Genomic DNA, 18,480 nt, shown 5'->3' with positions numbered 1-18,480 from the left:
CAGGAGGTCTGTACAGAAAACAGGAAGTGAGATTTGCTTGACAGAAACAGGAAGTGAGGTGATTGGGTAGAGACAGGAAGTGAGATGACTGGGCAGAGAGACATAAGTGGGAAGAAACAGGAACTTCTGCTCTTTTCTGCTGGTAATCTAATGAGGTAAATGTGTCTTTGGCTTGCTCCTTCTCTCTGATCTCTCAGCATTTTCCTCTATATCTGACTCTGGGCTTTTTATTATTTAGACCTATTAAGAATTCCATTTACAAGTCACTGCCTACCATAAGGACTGACTTTCACTACTGCCCTTTCTCAGCTTTGAGAGGTGGGTATACTCTCAAGTACCAGAACCCATTTGCCACCTCATTCCTAGTCTGTAATTAAGCAAGTCAAAGTCTGGACTTATCTGGCACTTTCATCTCAGATTCAGAGCTGGAGACCCTGCACTGAGATGAGGAAAATGATGTTTCTGTCAAGAGCAAACTCACAACTACAGGCAAATCTCCCTTCCCTTATCATAGTACTGCCTGCCCCCTCCATGTGTCTAGTAAGTGCCAAGATCACCAGTCCCAGCAGAGAGCAAGCTGGCAGCTGAGCTGGATACTAGAACGGTGATTCTCTATGTGTACTACTTCATGGTGAAGACAATGTTAAGAGCTGATAAATGAAGCCTGGACAAAATGAGTCAAGAAATATCTATGCCATTTAACATATATTTATTGAAAACTACGAGATGCAAGGCACTGTGCTAGATTTGGTAGGGGATTAGACATGAAGAGCCACCCCTGTCTTCTAAGAGCTCACAATCTAATAGTTTGGAGAAGGCCGAGAAAAGGGGAGAAGAAGTCAAGTCCGCAAACAGCTCTAGTACAAGGCTGATTATAGTGAGTACCATAAAACATACAAGATGATCAGACTGGAGAAGAACAAGAATGTGAAAAACTGAATACAAACTGGGCAGGACACAACTACTATTCATAGAGATATGAAAGTAGCATTGAGGATCAAGTTTAAAGATACCATTTCTATTTTTGAAAGTAAGTACCCAAACCAACATAATGCAAACTATAGAATGTATGTACACTAAGAATGGAGGTGTCATCAATCCCCCAATCTAGTCGGTTTGCTGGAAATAGCAGAACACTTCCAAAATAGAGTAGAACAAGCTACAATAAGCTTATCTTATGAGCCAAATGCTGTTCAGAAAAGGAACTACACTCATACAGAAGATCATGAATTAAGCTCAGAGACTAAAAGGCATAGAATTACACCCATCTTAGTGATCAGAGTTCAGTATCACATTTAAATAGGTGTTCATGTCAATCAACTGGGATTTAGGCCAGTAATGCTGGGTGGATAGAATGTAAGGAAAGCCAGCAACGCAAGTCTTCTCAAGAAGCAGCTCAATTATCAAATGCAATTGATTCTTGGAAAATTTCAAAAAGCACAGACCCACTCAATCTGGCTGGATGGAAGGGGGAGGAAGTCTATGTTAGGAACACACATACACTGATGTAGGCAGCTGCCAGTAATCCAGGAACATATAGGCAGGCCTCCCTTAGGGTAGGACCCAAGTAGTTCTGGGCAGAACAGCAGGAACATGCATGGTTCAACTCATAGGGGCATCTCCTTGAAATACCTTCTGCCTCCCTCCATGGTCCAATACCAACCAGAGGCTTCATTTTCCTCTTTTGCATTTCACAGTCCTAAAAGGCCAACTCCATCTTCTCAAATCAGGTCTTAGTGCTGGTTGCTGCCTTTGGGTTAGGTGACTGGGTTCGGTTAAATTAATGTAGTCCATAAATGGGGTGGCAAGTCATGTGGCACACTACAGGGACACAGACCAGGAGTACAGGCAGGTGAGATGTCATGCCACTTCAAGCACAAAAATCAAGCACACAGAATGCAACATCACAGGAGAAAGATGCCCACACTGTGATGTGGTAGGGATTATTCTGTAAATTCAAGAGTGGGTATGATACAAATAATTGACATAGTTAATCATAATAAGCAGCAAATGGTAAACATTTGCTTTAAAAATTCAGCAAGTATTAAAAATTCTAATAAAAGCTACAGAGGGTTCCTTTTTCAATTTAGTGAAAGGATGGATCTCTACAGAGAGCCAGAATTCTATGTAATCTAGCTGTTCTCTATTCCCTTTCAAGAAGCATACATGTGGTTAGAAAGAAAAGTGCAATGAGGTAGATACATAGATGCATAGACAAGCACACACTGCAAGAAGCTTGCTCACGTTTGCATGGAACATAGGAGTATACCTAGAGGATCCAAGGAAATTCACCCCCACATTACCCAAGGCAAAGGATGCAACTATGGGCCACATGTTAAAGCCACACACTGATTGCTTTTGGAGAGAGTGGGGATTTCACCACCGATACCTTTTATAAGCTGATCAGATAATAGTCATGGGAAAGACGATGGTTTTTAGTGTTAACTCTAAAAAAATGATCCGTTTCAGAAAAAAATTTATAGAATTCAATCTAGAAAAGAATAAAGAGGGCAGGAAGGAATTTGAAGAGATGCCATGCCCCAGCTGGGCAGTGAGCACTCTACTACGTTCCAAGTTAGTGCTACTCTCAACTTTAATAATATCTTTTGTCAGCCTTGACAAATGATGAGCAAATGAGCAAGAAATGGCATTCCTTCAAGGCAAAGGTGCCAGATTTGTCCCAACAACTCACAATGAGAAAAGTAATTAGAAAAAGAAATGGGTTCAGACCAATTAACAAGAAACCACCAGAACTGAGTCCACAGAGCAATAGGAGTTGCTGTGTAGCAACTGCTGTTAGCTTCTCTCCAGCCTGGAAAAGCCCCACAGGGCCACTATGGTGGTTTGGAGAGCATCCGAGGCCCTTCTGGCTAAGATCATGGAGATCATGTCAGACCTAGCTTTCCAGGTTAGGGTTGGGAGCCCTTCCAGGCTATGCCCCCTGGAGAGCCCGACCTCCCTCAAGAGGCTGCCATAAGGGCACATTTTCTGGTCCTCCAACATCCCTCAGGGCACAACTGGAAACTCAGGCCATAGCCTTGGTGTGGGTATCTTCCTCACCTGCTGTTTTTCCTGAAGGGGGCTGCCTAAAGCAATGGACCAACTGCAGGGTGATCAGTTTTGATTTCTGTGCTACATGGACTATCAGAATGGATTCTTGCCCTCTGATCTTGTTTTATTGCCCATCTTGGACATGACTATTCCAAGTCTTGGACCAGACCTGGTGCAACCAGCTTTTGTGGCATGCAGCCTACTGGAGGAACACAGCTCCATTTCTCTCCAGGCCTATACTGGCATCCCTCTTAGATATGGCTGTAGAAAGTGATGCCAGAACAGACGGGCAAATTTCTCATTCTAGTTCCCCAAAGCAGAAGTCACAAAACTGATCTCCCATTCTAGAATCACTTGATGGGAGGAGGATGGAGGTCACATAATATCACCAGTCAGACGAGTCTTCTGTGTCTGAGATGTGAAACTGCTCCTCACTCATTGAATCCAAAATAGTCAAGGCTCCTGACAGCTTGAAAGATAGATGGTCAGACCATGTTTGGACCATTCTGTTGGTCTAGGTGAAGCTGAACCCTGTTGTTGGTGGCTGGGGCTATCCTGATGAGCAGTCACAGAGTGCTATGAGCAGTGTGTGATAGACACATCTTTAGTGTGCCTTAGTGGCCAGGTTGTATGCTCACTTTCTTGGTGGGCAGGAGATTTAGCTTTTCTTTTGTAAGTAAATTTTTGAAGAAAATGTCATCATATCTAAGTACAGAAGCAATAAAAATCGCAAGTTAACAGACAAAAAAGAATTCAAGGATATGTAAAAAAAATCCAAAGCCTACACAACAAAAATTTAAAAGAACTAAAAAAGGGAAGGCAATAAAAATAGGAAAATAACATGACAATTGATATAGAAGAACTACTTTATAAAGTCAATATATCCAAAGGTAACTTGATAACTAGTCAAAGGAGATGAACAGATAATTTGCATGTAAGAAAAACAGTAATAGTATTGAAGTAATTGTATGAAAGATGAGACCAGTAGTCAGGAGGCCTGAGGAGTCCATCTTTGTTTCTGGTACTAATGAGCTATGGGATGTCATCGTGTGACCTTCACTGAGTTCTTACAGGCAAGGCACACTCCTTGAGAACCTTAAGAGGTAGGGACTGTGACTACTCCTCACTTCATAGCTGCAAATGGAAGGTTGGAGAAGTAATATTTATGAAGTCTGATATTGGGTGAAGGAGGTGTCATTTTACCTTCAAGTCCTGAAGATGTCCCTCTCATTTGGGGGTACTCTTTCACTTTATTTTGAACAAGATGATAGCATGTGAGCACAAACTCCAACTGATGTTTGTTTTTGGTGTTCATAGGGGGCACTGAATTAAACTAGCTTAACAAAATGGTAGAAAAAAAGGGTTTATCTCCATCTCAGTAAGTTTTACTAGAACTGAGATCCAAGAGTGATGCTTGAAATGCAAAAAAAAAAAAGGCCTTTTAAAAGACCATTTGAAGTGGTCATGTTGTAGGTACAGCACTAATTTAAAGACACAAAGTAATGATTGTAATATATGAATATGTTCTTATGGATTGGAGGAAACTTCTGGTGAGAGCCTCATGAAGGGATTGTCACAGTGCTACTATAGATCAAACAGAGGTAAGTGATGAGTCAAACAGGTTCCCATGTTGGTGAGATCAAAAATGCACAAATGGAATATGGTGAAAGGAGTATTCTCTAAATTAATATATTATTCCATATAATGTGATTTACAATATGTATCTATAACTAAATTAATAAATTAAATATTATGGCATTTGATCTATTTGCATCTCTAAAATTTTATGAATTCAAGTAGGCCAAAACCTTGGGGCAATTTTCCTTTCAAGAAAGGTACATTACCATATTGATGCTACTGAATAGTGGTGTATTTCCCTCAGGGGTGGAACTTGGAAAGGACCTCCCAGCTCCCTACTAGACCCCTATATGCAGATTTTTCTTCTCATTCTAGATGTGAAGATTAAAATACCTCGACAGTACTTTCTGCTGGGAAAAGCAGCCAAGGTATGTTAAAATGGTAAAAGCTACCCTCAATAGGTGTAGTGGGAAACATGAACATCTATAAATTGCTGGTGGAAGTACAAATCATTTCAACTGCTCACAAAATAAAATAGATAGGTGCCACAAAACTGTTCATCTCCTTTGACTGGGACAAAGCCTCTGCAGACCCCTGCTATAGGTCCCAGGGCAGTGTCTACTTGCAGTGGGTGGGCTGGTGCTTCTGTAGTGCTGAGTGTCTCTTGAACACACGATCACATTCACTGCACTCACAGCGCCTGGACCCACTGTGGATCCGCCTATGGCGACTCAGGCCTGAGCTCCTCCGGAAGGCCTTGCCACACTTGTCGCACTCATAGGGTTTCAGTCCACTGTGGATGCGCCGGTGCTTGATGAGGTCAGAAGGCCCCCGGAAGGCCTTGCTGCACTCGCTACATGCATAAGGCCTCTCACCACTGTGGATTCGTGCATGCTCCAGCAGGCTGGAGCTCTGGCGGAAGGCTTTGCCACACTGGCTACACTCATAGGGCTTCTCACCCGTGTGGATCCTCCTGTGCTTGGTGAGCTCCGAGCTTCTCCGGAACAGCTTGCCGCAGTGAGGACAGCCATAGGGTTTGGCGCCGCTGTGGATGCGCTGGTGCTCTGCCAAGCCGTTGACACCACGAAAGGACTTGCCGCAGTGGTCGCAGTCGAAGGGCAGGTGGCCTGTGTGCATCCTCTGGTGCTTGAGAAGTTCCTGGCGGTCCAGGAAATCCCTGCTGCACGCCTTGCACGCAAAGGGCTTTTCCGAAGTGTGAAGCTTCTGATGTCGAAAGAGGTGGGTGTTGGCTTTGAAGGACTGCCCACACTCCTCACAATCATAGGGCTTCTCTCTGCTGTGCACCCTTAGGTGCTGACTAAGGCCTGCGTTCTTCTTAAACCTTTTCCCGCACTCCTCACACTCAAAGGGCTTCGCTTCCCTCTCCATTTGCTCCCTCTTTTCCAAGGCATCTTCCACAGCCCAACTGGGGCCAGGCCGGGGCTGAGCAGCCACAGCTGGGTGACTCTTCCTGTGCTCATTAAATTCTGACACCCCCCTGAAGACCTTCCTGCAATCGTCACATTCCCAGCCCTTCTCACTGTGAACCCTCTGGTGCTGAACAAGGAGCACTTTAAGGCGGAAGGTATCCCCACACTCTTTACATGCAAAATGGTGTTCTATGGGCAGATTTTGTGGGCTACTCCCCCTTCCCCCAGAGTTCCCATTTTGTTTGACCTCAGCGCTGGGGTCATGGGCCCTCGGGGAGCTCGTCGACGCCATATCTTGCAGCTGGACTTCTTCATCCATCTTGTGGTGGGAGGTCACAGAGGGATTTTCTACAATGATTAGTGATGAAAGATAAATGTGACACAACAGTCTACAGAAGGCCCAGGGAAAAGGTTACTTTCCTTTGTCAACAACTCCTCTCTCCAGAAACTGTCGAGTACCACGAAAGGCCTAGAAGATATCAGATGAAAGCACCAGAGAGAAGGTAGGAGAGTCCCAACTATGGACATTGCTTATCAAAGGGAATGTGAAGATGCCTTTGCTTTTAGCAAGGGGACAGTCACACCTCATTACCAGAGCTTCAGCTGGGCTCTCAACCCTAATCCTAGACTCCACAGGCTTAGCTGCTCTTCCCAAGTCTAACTTCAACCTAAAGAGCTCAGTATCCTCCAACCTAAAACTCAACCTCTCCCAAATTTCCTCATGCTTCTTCATATTTCCTTTATGCTCACCTGTGTGATCTGTGCTGAGGAATGGGTCTGATACCAACAGAACCTGTCCTTGTGATAGATGAGATACCAAAGGAGGACTCACAACAGGAACTCCTGTTAATGGAAGAAGGCAGCTGATGATATCAGTATGGAGGAGCAGGGAAAGAGTTGTCAAAGGAGATCCCTTTCAAATCTCCTGGGCTGTCTATGGCTTACTCTCAGGAGTTCCTTCTAAAAATCCCTCACCCCATGCAAATACCTGATGGATAAGCAAGAGCTCAAAATTAGCCCCAATCAACTGGCCATATGATTAGTATAATTTATGTATGCACATGTATATGTACAATGTATTACATTACATATAACATATGTACATATGTAGTATATATACAATATAGTATTTATTTGTATATATTGGTATAATTGTTATAATTTGTCTTTCTAGCCTTATGGTTAAGATCAAGTATAGTATCTTTTCTGATCAATTTAATGTCTGATATGTTCTTTACCTGAAGACAATATATTGAATTTTAAAAGCACTGTAAATGATGACAGGTTAGCTCTAATTTCTATTTTTACATTTATTTCTTTACTGTGTCTGTGACTATGTGGGCATGTTCATACTATGGTGTGCTAGTGGAAGTCAGTGTCTCTTCCTACCTTATGGATTCTGGGGATTGAACATAGGTCAGCAGACTCAGCCATTTCATTGACTAATGATCTAATGTCTTTCAAGTGAAAGACGGGAAGAGATCTTTTCATGCCATTAGGAGTTGGGGGAGCTGCTGTTGAGTGTTCTCAATAAGAAAGAACAAAATGAAGTTGTATACGGTTGGCCATGTATCCCCAACTCCACTTCCAGTAGATGGTGAGTCTGAGAAGTTCTGGAGGCATTCTTACCAATGGAGGTTACAGCCCTGGAATATGTCAGTGCCTGCTGCTCTGTGCTCAGACTCAGACTCAGCCACTCCTGTTCGGTGAGGTGCCACGGCACAATATCAAATGACACCAAATCCTGCAATAAATCACATCAACAGTCAGTCTTTTAACCGAATTTGTAATGAGGCAGGGTGGCACCAGTAATGCCAGGGGCAAGAGGTTAGGGCCTGAAATATTCACATCTGTATATGTTGCTAATGTGGAGATCCTAGAAAGAAAACAAGATCAAGTACAAGGAGACCTGGGCTGTTTGGTCCTGGAACTCTCACTGTCTTCCAAAAGGACACAAGACACAGACTTAGGTCTCTCACATACATGGTGGGTATCATAAGCACACTGGGAATTCATTCCTTGGCAGCCTGTGGGAGAGAAGCAGAGGACAGGAAGGAAGGCAGTAGCTATGGGTCATACTCTGATGCGTATCATGCTGGGCAAAGGCTGGGGCCACAATCAGGGAGCAGTGACAAAATCTCAAGCAAGGCAAGAGGGAAGCACAGCTCACCTTGGTCTCCGGCATCTCAAGAGGGACTGCCAGGACCTGGTTTCCTGGGGCTTCATCTTGGGGAAGGGCAAGACCTTGGGGAGCATGTGGAGCTAAGGAAAGTGAAAAAAATCTGTGAATGTGAGTGACAAGAGCCCTGTTTCTTCTTGTTCCTCTGGGATGGCATCAGTGACTTCCTATTCCCTAGTTTTAAATGTTACAGAGTCTTTTTTCCCAGGTAGGATGAATGACAAGGCAGAGCATGAGTATGCCTGAGAAAACACATATGAAACAGGAGGAAAGTAGGCTAGCAAATAATTAATATAGGTAGGCCAGAGAGGGGCAGGATAAGACAAACAAATGCTAGCTTAGGCAGAGTTGCTGGCACGAAGACTAGCTGCAAGAGACTGGCTGACTACAGGGTTTCCTTAAAGTAAGCCTGGATGAGGTCAATACTCATACAGGGAGGAAGCACACTAAAGAGAGTACCAGAAGAAATTACTCAGAATAAGGAGTCCTTTCATGAACCCCTGAAACTGATGAGGTCAGTGAAAGGAAGAGAGGTGACAAAGCACAAGAACCTGAACTTCTTCACTTAGAAGCGGAGCCTTTAAAAGCCTTGGGACAAAAACCATGAAGAGCCTCCTCATGTTATTCAACAAAATGGGAGTTGGAAAAATAGCTGGAGAAAAATACTTCTAAGAGAAGATCTTCAAACATTACATTGATAAAGAAAAGATCTGAAGTGTGTATGTGTGTGACCTTTTTTCTCCATGTTGCAAAGTAAGTGAGCTATTGTAAGATCTTATGATAGATGCCTTTGCATTACAAGTCTCTCACTTCAGTGAGTTCAAAGAAACAGCCAAATAGTTCAGGTTCTGATGTCACCTCAATTCAACTCATAATTAAGTGAAAAAGAAGCATTTTAACATTAACTGAAGGATAACAAAAACTCAGGTTCTTCAAAAGACTTAAACATGGCATCTTAGAAAGGGTGAAAGGAAATTTCCACATGTGGCCATAATCGAGTAACAAGGAACAATTTAGCATCCACAAACAAGTTGCAAGCCTGTGTTCAACAATGGTTTTTAATACTAGGGTAGTAGGAAGTATAGGAGTAAGATCCCCAGAAAAACAAATGGGGTGAGTCCTGTCATCAATTCAGTGCTCTGCCTGGAGGCAATGTCCAGATTGAGAGTGTAGGAGAGGTGAAACCACACAAAAAGTGTTTAGCAACCTCATCAGAATCTTTGAAGGCTATTATTCAGGGGAAAATGGAGGTGCTATGTAGGTAAAAGAAGTGAAAAGGCATGTATAAGACTTCCCTTGAATCTTTTCTGACTACAAGTATTGAATGAAACTCCTAAGGACCATAAGCTGAACAGTTCCCAAGACACACAAAGGTAGGGACATGTTCAAGGTCTGATCAACTCACACAGAGTCTTTATGATCCCCAGGAATATTCAGAAGTCATGCCTCAACAGTAAGGTTTGTCAAACTACAAAGATCTGCCCTATAAAACCTTAAATATAGGCCCCAATATAGAACATCAAATTGACTTACAAATAACTGCTCATAACCATCAAAGTCTAGAAACTCAATGAAATAATCATTACAATGTGCAATTTCCAATAAAAAATTGAACTGCCAAGAAACACCAAAATGTGAACAAAAGCAAAGAGAATAATCAGTCAATAGAGACACCCAGAAATGAACAGAACTAACAGAGAAGGAAAAACAATAATTTAACTATGCCTCAGCACTGAAAAAAAAAAACAAGGACACAGGGAGAAACAGAAGATATAAAAAGAACCAAATGAAATTTTTGTAGATAAATACATATAAAAATAAAAATTCACTGAGTATGATTAGTAGATTAGATACTACAAGGAAGAGTGGAAAACATGAAGACATGACAATAGCTGCTATCCAAATGAAGTCAGAGAGAGAACTACCATCCTAATTAAATTTCTGAAAATGTTAATTCTAAAAGTCACTGGAGGAAAGAAATGATGGAAAAGAAAACAATTAAGTATTATAATAAAAGACTGTCAACCAAGAATTTTATATGAAATATATTCATCTAGAAAAATATCCATCAAAAATGAAGGATAAATAAATATTTTAGACAATTTACCATTAGTAGCTCTGTACCATAAAATATACCAGAGGAAAATGTTCAAGTGGAAGAAAACGGAATTAAACTTAAGACTACACAAAGGCATAAAGAATATCAGGAATGTAAAGGGAAACATAAGACTTTTATCTTCTGCATTTCAAAATGTTTAAAATGTAACTGACCATTTCAAGAAAAAGCAGTAACTAAACATATAAGCATGAGTTTTTATCAGGCTCCAAAAAGGAAAAGTAAGGGGGAAAAAAGAGATGGAACAAATGAAAATAAATAGCAGGATGGAAAACTTAAACTATATTACATAGATAATTAAGTTAAATACAAAGAGATTAAAAACTTCAATCAGAAGGCGCAGATTGTTAGATTGTATTAAGAAAGAAGATTCGAGGCTGGGTTGGACCGACAGCCTCCAAAACAATACAGAGAAACCCTGTCTCGTAAAAAAACCAAAAAAAAAAAAAAAAGAAGAAGAAGAAGAAGAAGAAGAGTACCATGTCTCGTAAACCCCCCCCCAAAAAGAAGAAGAAGAAGAAGAAGAAGAGTGGGTGCAACCTAAGAAAGTGTTAAGGACACAGACATGTTAAAGTAAAAGAAAAAAATAGTATACTATAACCAATAGTTAGAGTCTAAATCTCACTATCCAAAAAAAAAGCATATCCGAAGAAGGTGAATGACAAGGGTGGCTCAGAGTTCTGAAGATTCTAGGAAATAGGGAGTTCTGAAGAAAACTTGGAAGGTTTCAGTATAAAAAGCATTAAGTGTCCAAACTAGGATAACAGGCAGCAAGTTAAAAAATGCAAATTCTTCACAGAAAATACAGGTAGAGATAACATTTGACTGAAAACCCAAAGAGGAGGAGAAAAAAAAATACACACATAGTCACATTTTCATAGAAAGAAGGAAAACATTCAGACTGACCTGTAGCTAGAATGTTTGTGCAGTTAAAAAAGAAAACAGAGGCAAGTCCTGGGAAGATATCTTTTCAGTTTCTTTCATGTGTTTAATGTGTGACTTTTTAGACATTAAGCTGAATATCATTGGTATCAGAAAAGACCAATCTTAAATAGCCTTTTGTACGTAAACCTGGGGTAAGACAGATGGTCAGCATACTAGAGAATAGAGCTGAGACCAAGGAGACAGCAGGGGAATGGCCCCTTAGGTCAGATAAAAAGATCAACATCTTTTAGAATACCTGTAAGTCAAAGAGAAGGACTAGTGGAAATCTGTAAGCAGTCTGTGAAGAAGTGACCAGAAAGTCTAAGCACAAACTTCTTGGAATCATCTCCTTAAGCTATCAGCTTTAAGGAAAGGTATGGACAGAAGGTCTAATGTGACCCCTAAGTCTTTGCCAGCTGTCCTACCATTTTTATCTGACTGCCTAGCAAAAGTATATCTCCAAATATGTGAATTCATCTCGAGATATTAAGTGGACAAACCCTCTCTTTGTTCTATTGTCATCAACGCAGGGTTCCTCTGGCTTAATGGAGTCTTCTTGGTATGCATTCAATGTCTACTTTGATTTTGGCTTCTTATACAAACACAATGAACTTGTAATAAATTTATTACATGATTTTTTAACACAATTCACTTCCAATTGACATTGTTGTAACCAAATGAAACAGAGAGAGGCACATCACATCATATATGTAGTTCTGGACAAAGATGGCCTATTATAAACCTTTTCTTGCCTTCAAGCCCCTAACAAGCTTTAGTCTAGTACACAATTGAATATCCTGCCCCACCCCCTTCAAAATCACCCCATCCAGACACATTGACCTTCATGCAGATATAGAGATGCCAAGGCCATGGCCCTCAAAGCCTGTGTACTTGCCAAGAATACCATCTCTTATCGCAAGAGGTTCCTTCTAATAACCAGTCCTTAACTCAAATGCCACTTCCTTAAAACCTCTTTATTCACCAGGCCTGGCAGTTTCCTCTAAACATTTTCACTAATGAAAAATTATCTTTTGAAGTTGCTTGGTTTTCTTAGAAAAAAGTTGATCCAATGGGACAGGTCCTTCTCTCCATTGGTTGCCCCTAAATCTCCAGTGTCTGTTGCAGCTTCTAGCACCATGGAGCACATGACATGATTTATTGCGGAACAATGGAATCAATGGGAGCCACAGTGCTGTGTTAAATGGAGCAAGCTTCCTTTTACGAAGCACATAGGTAGAATATTTTGAGCTGTGTGTCTCCTGTCACATAACTTCACTATCACAACTTAGAACTGGTTGTTATCACCATCATGTTCCAGAAAATAAAGAATGTACAACTCTACGTACCCAGGCTAGAACCAGAAGATCAGCTGATAGTAATCACTGTGCAGGCTTCAAGGTATAGATGTATGTTTTGTAGCTACGTTTATATCATGCTATCTGCATGGCATAGCAGAGCCTCACTGCATAAATACATCATTCTTTTCCTGTTACACAGACACACACACACACATGCGCGCACAGACACACACACACAGACACAGAGACACAGACACAGACACACACACACACACATGCGCATACACACACACACACACACACCATATATGCTCAGAGGTCTTCCAAACCATCCACCTTTAATGGAGCAAATCCCACTGAAGTGTTTTTTTCTTAATTGCCACGATTAACTGTTAAAGTCCTGGAGCTACAACTCTAAAGAACTGTTAATTATCCTTCTTATATAGCAATAGGAGCAGACCTTCCTGTACTAGTTCTCCCTGGGCATTTGGTTTAAGAGCACTTTAGCTCCTGGTGGGTATGTGATGGCCACCCACAGTAACAGAGCACTTGGACACACAGAGGTAATTTAAAAGGTACTCATGAAAACAGGAGGGAAAATGTGTGCCCTGATTTCACTAAAGGGAGTTAAACTCTGCCCAGTTAGCAGGTAAGACAGCTTATCCTCAGTATAAGAAGATCATTTAAAAATGATAATACACATGAATCTCTACTGTGGTTAAAAATAAAATGACCACCAATCCTGAAGATAATTGGATCACTTAGTCTCTGTGTTGCAGAACTATTCCACTTTAAAATGATGGAATATAATCTAGAAAATAGAGATCAAGGTCAAAGCAATTCCACACAGAATATGGACATAGAGGATAATGCTGACCTTGAACATAAATCACTTTTATTCAGGATAGAAAAGCATACCCTGAATCCTAAATAATTTTCCATGGCTTACTAGTACCTACAACTGGGAAAGAAAACGGAAAGAACCACCACAGGAAAACAAACCAACTTTTAAGGCAAACAACACTGTCTTTCTTTACATGGGACACAAAGGCCAGTGCTATCCATGCCCAGAGCACAAAGGCTTTGTCAAGGTTAACTGCAAATTTCATATTGGGCTTAGCCAAGTCCCTGTATGCTGCAGCTGTTTAATAAACATCTGCTATGAAAAATCATGTATAACAAGAGTGTCAGTGCCAATTGCAGGGCTACACAACTGTGAATTCTAGAACACCAGAGCTCATGTGGTGAGCAAATCTTTCTTTAGAGCAATATGTAAATTTTTAAAAAATGTATTAATGTATAGTCATAGATACTTCCACATGTGTTTACTGCAGTATTATTCATAACATGTAAATTTTACCTAAGCTACTTGTTTTAATTGATTGCATGAAATTACAAACACTAAGGGACCCAAAATAATCATTTTATTTTTACTGAAAGAACAGAAATTGAAATTTGAATTCAACAGAGACATAAAACAACTTATAAAAACTAGTGAATAATTTGGTCTCTTTTATACTTTCCTGGACAAGTATTATCTTTCTGTGTCAGCAGGGCAGGAAGAGGCAGCAATGCCACTCAAAAGACCCATCTGGTAGTTTCTAAAAGCTTCCAAGGGTGCCTCAAACACCTAGAGTGCCTCAAATACCAAAATGAGAATGTGCAGTAGGAATATCTTCTGGGCATGCTGATTTAGGTTATATTATCAAGTTGACACAAACCTACTGTTACCTAAGAAGAGTGACTCTTAATTGAGGAATTGCCTCAATCAAAATGTCCTGTGGCCATGTTTAGGAGAGATTTTCTTGGTTGATGGTTGATGTTGGAGGGAACGACCATCCTTAGTGTAGCTAAGCAGTGAATCAGATAGCAGGTCAATAAGTAGTGCTCCTCCATGATTCCCACCCTTGCTTCCCTCAATGATGGATTATGACCTAGAAGTATAAGCTTAATAAACCCTTTCCTCTCTTACCTGATTTTGGTCAGGGTGTTTTATCACACCGCTAGAAAAACCAAATAGAAAAGACCCTAAAATTAACTGTTCAATTTCCTTTAGGGCCAGAGCAAATGTGTTTCAAGGTTGTGAACACTCAAAAGACATCTGGTCCCAATGGGTGCTTTCAGCTCCCTCTCCCACACAGTGATCTCCTGGTCTCCCTATTTTCCTTGTCAGGCACCTTCTCTCCTTAGCACTGTGTGTCTAAGATTGGCAGAATCATTTCTGGGCAAGTAGTTCAATGACACTAGCATGTATGAGCTTCCAGAACTTAAACACTTCTTCACTATCTTGTACCCCTACCCATGGGCCTTCCAGCAGCACAGCAGCACATTCTGTAAACACCGAGACTTACCCAAAAGAGACACACAGGGATGACTCATCTCGTGTTAGAACAGTTCCAAGAGATTAGTCCGGTAGGGAAGGTGTCACCTGTTGGATTGAAATAATTGAATAGAAGCTGGATCATATGCTTATCTTCCAGGAACCTGTCCTTTTGGTAATAAGTGCTCAAAGGTGGGACAAGCTGTGTAACTAAACTGGCACTGCCAAGGTCTGGACATGCCTCAGTGAGTCCAGGGTACAAGTATTACTGAGTGAGCCCTGGGGCTACAGGTGCTCCTGACCTTTATGTTCCCAAATGAACCTGGTAGGGCCCAGAGGTAGGCAAGAGGCTGACAGACCAATCTTATACTGTGAAATCTGGCTGTTACTTCAAAAGCACAGAATCCTAAAAGTCCAAAAGCAATGACTGTCTTACCAGGAATTCTGTTTCTCTTGGGATATTTGTGCCCGTGTTATCTTTTTCTGTATGTGTGGGTGGGAAGGCATCTGTTTTATGTCTCATTTTGCCTGGGTACCTGTCTATCTGTTTAAGTTTCCCACTTTATTCCATTCTATAAAAAGCCAGAAGGTAGACCAGAAGGGGATTTTGTAATGTTTGTTGTGTTTAACTAAGGAAAGGTTTATGTTCCCATTTCTCTAAGAATATGGACTGACATCTTTCTACAAAACAAAATAAATTATAAGTATAGAATTACTGAGGTTACAGTGTCTAGCTATAAAATATTCCAAAGCGCCCCAGGTCCTCCAAAGAACCCAGACAGTTTTGGAAGGGCTAGATCACTGTGCTAGAAACCCGACTTATATTTCCCTGAAAATTCTACTGATAGAGCAGTAGGTCTGGGTGGGTGTTACGGAATTGGCATCTTTCAATATGTAGACATTAGGCCTGTCTAGAATTTGGACAGGTTTCCCATCCAGGAGTTTCCTTCTGAGGCTGTGCTGGTGATCAGACTTTGAGCAAGAGAACTCACACATTTTAGCAGATTTTCTAAGGGGTCTATCATTGACAGAAGGCTAGAAATCACTGACCCATGATATTCTGAATACAGATCCAGAGCCACTTTGGGGCAATGGACCAGACTGTGTCAGGCACTGTGAATGTTGTTTCTATAACAAGATCCAATGGGAGAATGGATAAGCAAGTGGTCCTACCTAGGAGAAGTGCTATTCAACTGGTCCCACCCGAAAATTTCTCCTAAAGGAAAATGTAGGGTAGGGGCTGAGGTTTAAGAGGAAATGTTCCACTGGCAAAGGAGACTGGAGGGGACTGCCTGCCTCTGAGTCCAAGGCTGGCTAGAGGGTGTGAGCTGGCACAGGATGTGAGCCCTCTGGGACTTGGGCCAGAAATGGGGGGGGGGCTGAAAAGGACCATGGGCTTTGGGCAGCAGACAAGAGGGAGTATGCATGTGTGTAAAAAGACATGTAATTAATCACCCAAATATAGACTGGAGGAACCAGCAAAGGAGTTTAGGAGAAGGGGGTAATGGAGTGGTGCCAGAAAATGTGGCTCTCAGCAAGGACTCCCTTCTACACTCCCCAGCTCTCTGTCTTAGGCAACATATCTGCTCCCATTATCTTCATGCAACCCCCATTCAAACACAAAGGTAGATCTCCCTAAGCCAGAACCTTCTTCAGGACCCCAGAGGTGCAACCCCTCCCCCACACTGGAAAAAAAGTCTTTTCAGCCATCCCCCACTAAGCCAATCCCTGCAGCCTCCAGGTCGCTGGTTCTCTGTGTGTGGGTCCACCCCCAGCTCCTGACTGCTTCCCAATCCTGAGAATTCTCAAAAGAGTAGCACAGGCCTCAATACATCCACAATTCCCGCCTTTGACTGCCGCCAAAACCCTGCACGAGAAGGCCTCAGGGCCTCTCCATGCCCACCCACCACTAGAGACCTGTTCCCTTCGGTCCCTGGCTTGTCCCAAGGCCGAGCAGTTACCCACTCCCCGCATATCCTCCTCCGGTCCAAGTACTCACTCGGGCCCCAAGAACATCCTCCCGCTGCCCCGCAAGCTCTCTTGGGCCGCACATTGTTTGCTTCACACTTCTCTCAAGATCTCTCCACATGCACGCCCCTCCCGCAGTCTGCAAGCTCACCCGGTCCGCAGTGCAGGACTCTGGGCCCTCGCAGAAGGAGAGCTGGCGAGGTTCAAGCAGGCCTGGCGTGGCAGGAAGCGCCACGGGGCCGCCATCACCTGGCAGAGCCCTGCAGTCAGGCAGAGGGCTTCCGGAGCTGGGGGCACCGCCAGGGGTACTGAGAGTGAAATCCTGCCCCGGTCTCGGTCTCGGTCTTGCCCGGCCTGTAGGCTACGATTGGCCTGAAAGAGGGGTGGGATGGATGGAGGCGTGTCTGGGGCGGGGTGAGGAGAGGAGGTGGGGTAGGTGAGACTAGGGGGAAAATGCATGGATCCTGGATGATGAGAGAATAAGCATGGAAAGAACGTAAAAACGAACGACAAATGAATAAACCAGCAAAATACATTGATTAATGGTGGAGACTTTCAGAATGATGGTAGACCTGGGGGAAGACACTCAAGAAAAGAGTGCAGGGGTTGGAATCCCTCATAAAGTCTTGTGAATGCCTTCATTGTTCCAGACACCGAGAATACAACCATAAACAAAACTAGACCCTTATGCCTACTCTATGAGTCACACACCAGAGCTCCTTTTAGAGTACCGTATGTGTATTAGGAAGTATAGACCAAAAAATAAATAGCAACCGGAATTTAAGAATAATGGGTTATGCCATGAATCCCAAAACAAGTGTCTTGGTTTAGAGGTTCTGCAAGCAGTTGCCAGTTCAAGGTAAATTTTTTGGTCAACTTCATTGCTCTGCTTTGTGCATCCTTGCCGATACAAGTAACTGCTTTCTTAAAGTGTTTTCCCAAGTAAGCCACTAACAAAGATCAATATAAAGCCCCTCAGAAGAATGATGAGAATTTCATCCAACACCCATCCAGGTGATGTTTGGGATGATCAGAAGGAAAGTGTGTGCGTGCTTCTGTGAAACTGCAGCATTTGCTGACAAACACAACATCAAAGCTAAATATCTTGCCTTCCAGACCTGTGCAGGAGCTAAAGCAGAAGCCGTGGAAAAGTGGTGCTTTATGACTCACTCAACTTGCTTTTTAAATACAATCCAGGACCACCTGCCGAGTGTGGCACCTCTCACAGTGGGCCTTCACATCAAACACTGATTAATAAAATTCCCCCACAGAATTGCCTAAGGGTCATTTTAATGATGGCATTTTGGAATTTAGGTTCCTTCTTCCAAGATTACTCTAGCTTGTTTCAAGTTGATATAAAATTAACCAGCATAGGTGGCGATGAGCATGAGACCAGTCTGAGAGCAACATTAATGGCACAAAACTCAGTTCAGAGGACTGAAAGGGTCATTGAGAAGACTGTTTTGAGATTGGTCAAAACAGAGATTCAGCCAGCCTGAAAGTGAGGAAACAAACATGTCTCCAGTGCCAGAATCAGCATGCAGGCAAAGAGACCTGGGGTGCAAAGAGCAAAGAGAGAGCATGTCAGTGAGGCAGAAGGCTGGAAATACACAGGC

The 18,480-nt window shown here is 42.4% G+C and overlaps 1 protein-coding gene and 1 pseudogene across 1 annotated transcript; one reads left to right on the top strand and one right to left on the bottom strand.

The window, feature by feature from the left end:
* Positions 1-3,871: 3,871 nt before the first annotated feature.
* On the bottom strand, positions 3,872-17,323 carry Znf275 (zinc finger protein 275). Its single transcript, XM_021223519.2, has 5 exons — positions 17,016-17,323; positions 8,230-8,341; positions 7,689-7,803; positions 6,810-6,902; positions 3,872-6,407 (listed from the first exon to the last, which is right to left on the bottom strand). Exons 1-5 carry the CDS (start codon positions 17,321-17,323, stop codon positions 5,248-5,250), a joined length of 1,788 nt encoding a protein of 595 aa, XP_021079178.2. The 3' UTR covers positions 3,872-5,247.
* Positions 7,222-7,333, top strand: LOC121140131 (annotated as a pseudogene).
* Positions 17,324-18,480: the final 1,157 nt, after the last annotated feature.

This window comes from Mesocricetus auratus, unplaced genomic scaffold, assembly GCF_017639785.1.
Source record: "Mesocricetus auratus isolate SY011 unplaced genomic scaffold, BCM_Maur_2.0 Super-Scaffold_100003, whole genome shotgun sequence".
Taxonomy (NCBI): Eukaryota; Metazoa; Chordata; class Mammalia; order Rodentia; family Cricetidae; genus Mesocricetus; species Mesocricetus auratus.
The sequence above is the reverse complement of the archived record's forward strand: the minus strand, read 5'-3'. Positions and strand labels throughout refer to the sequence as shown.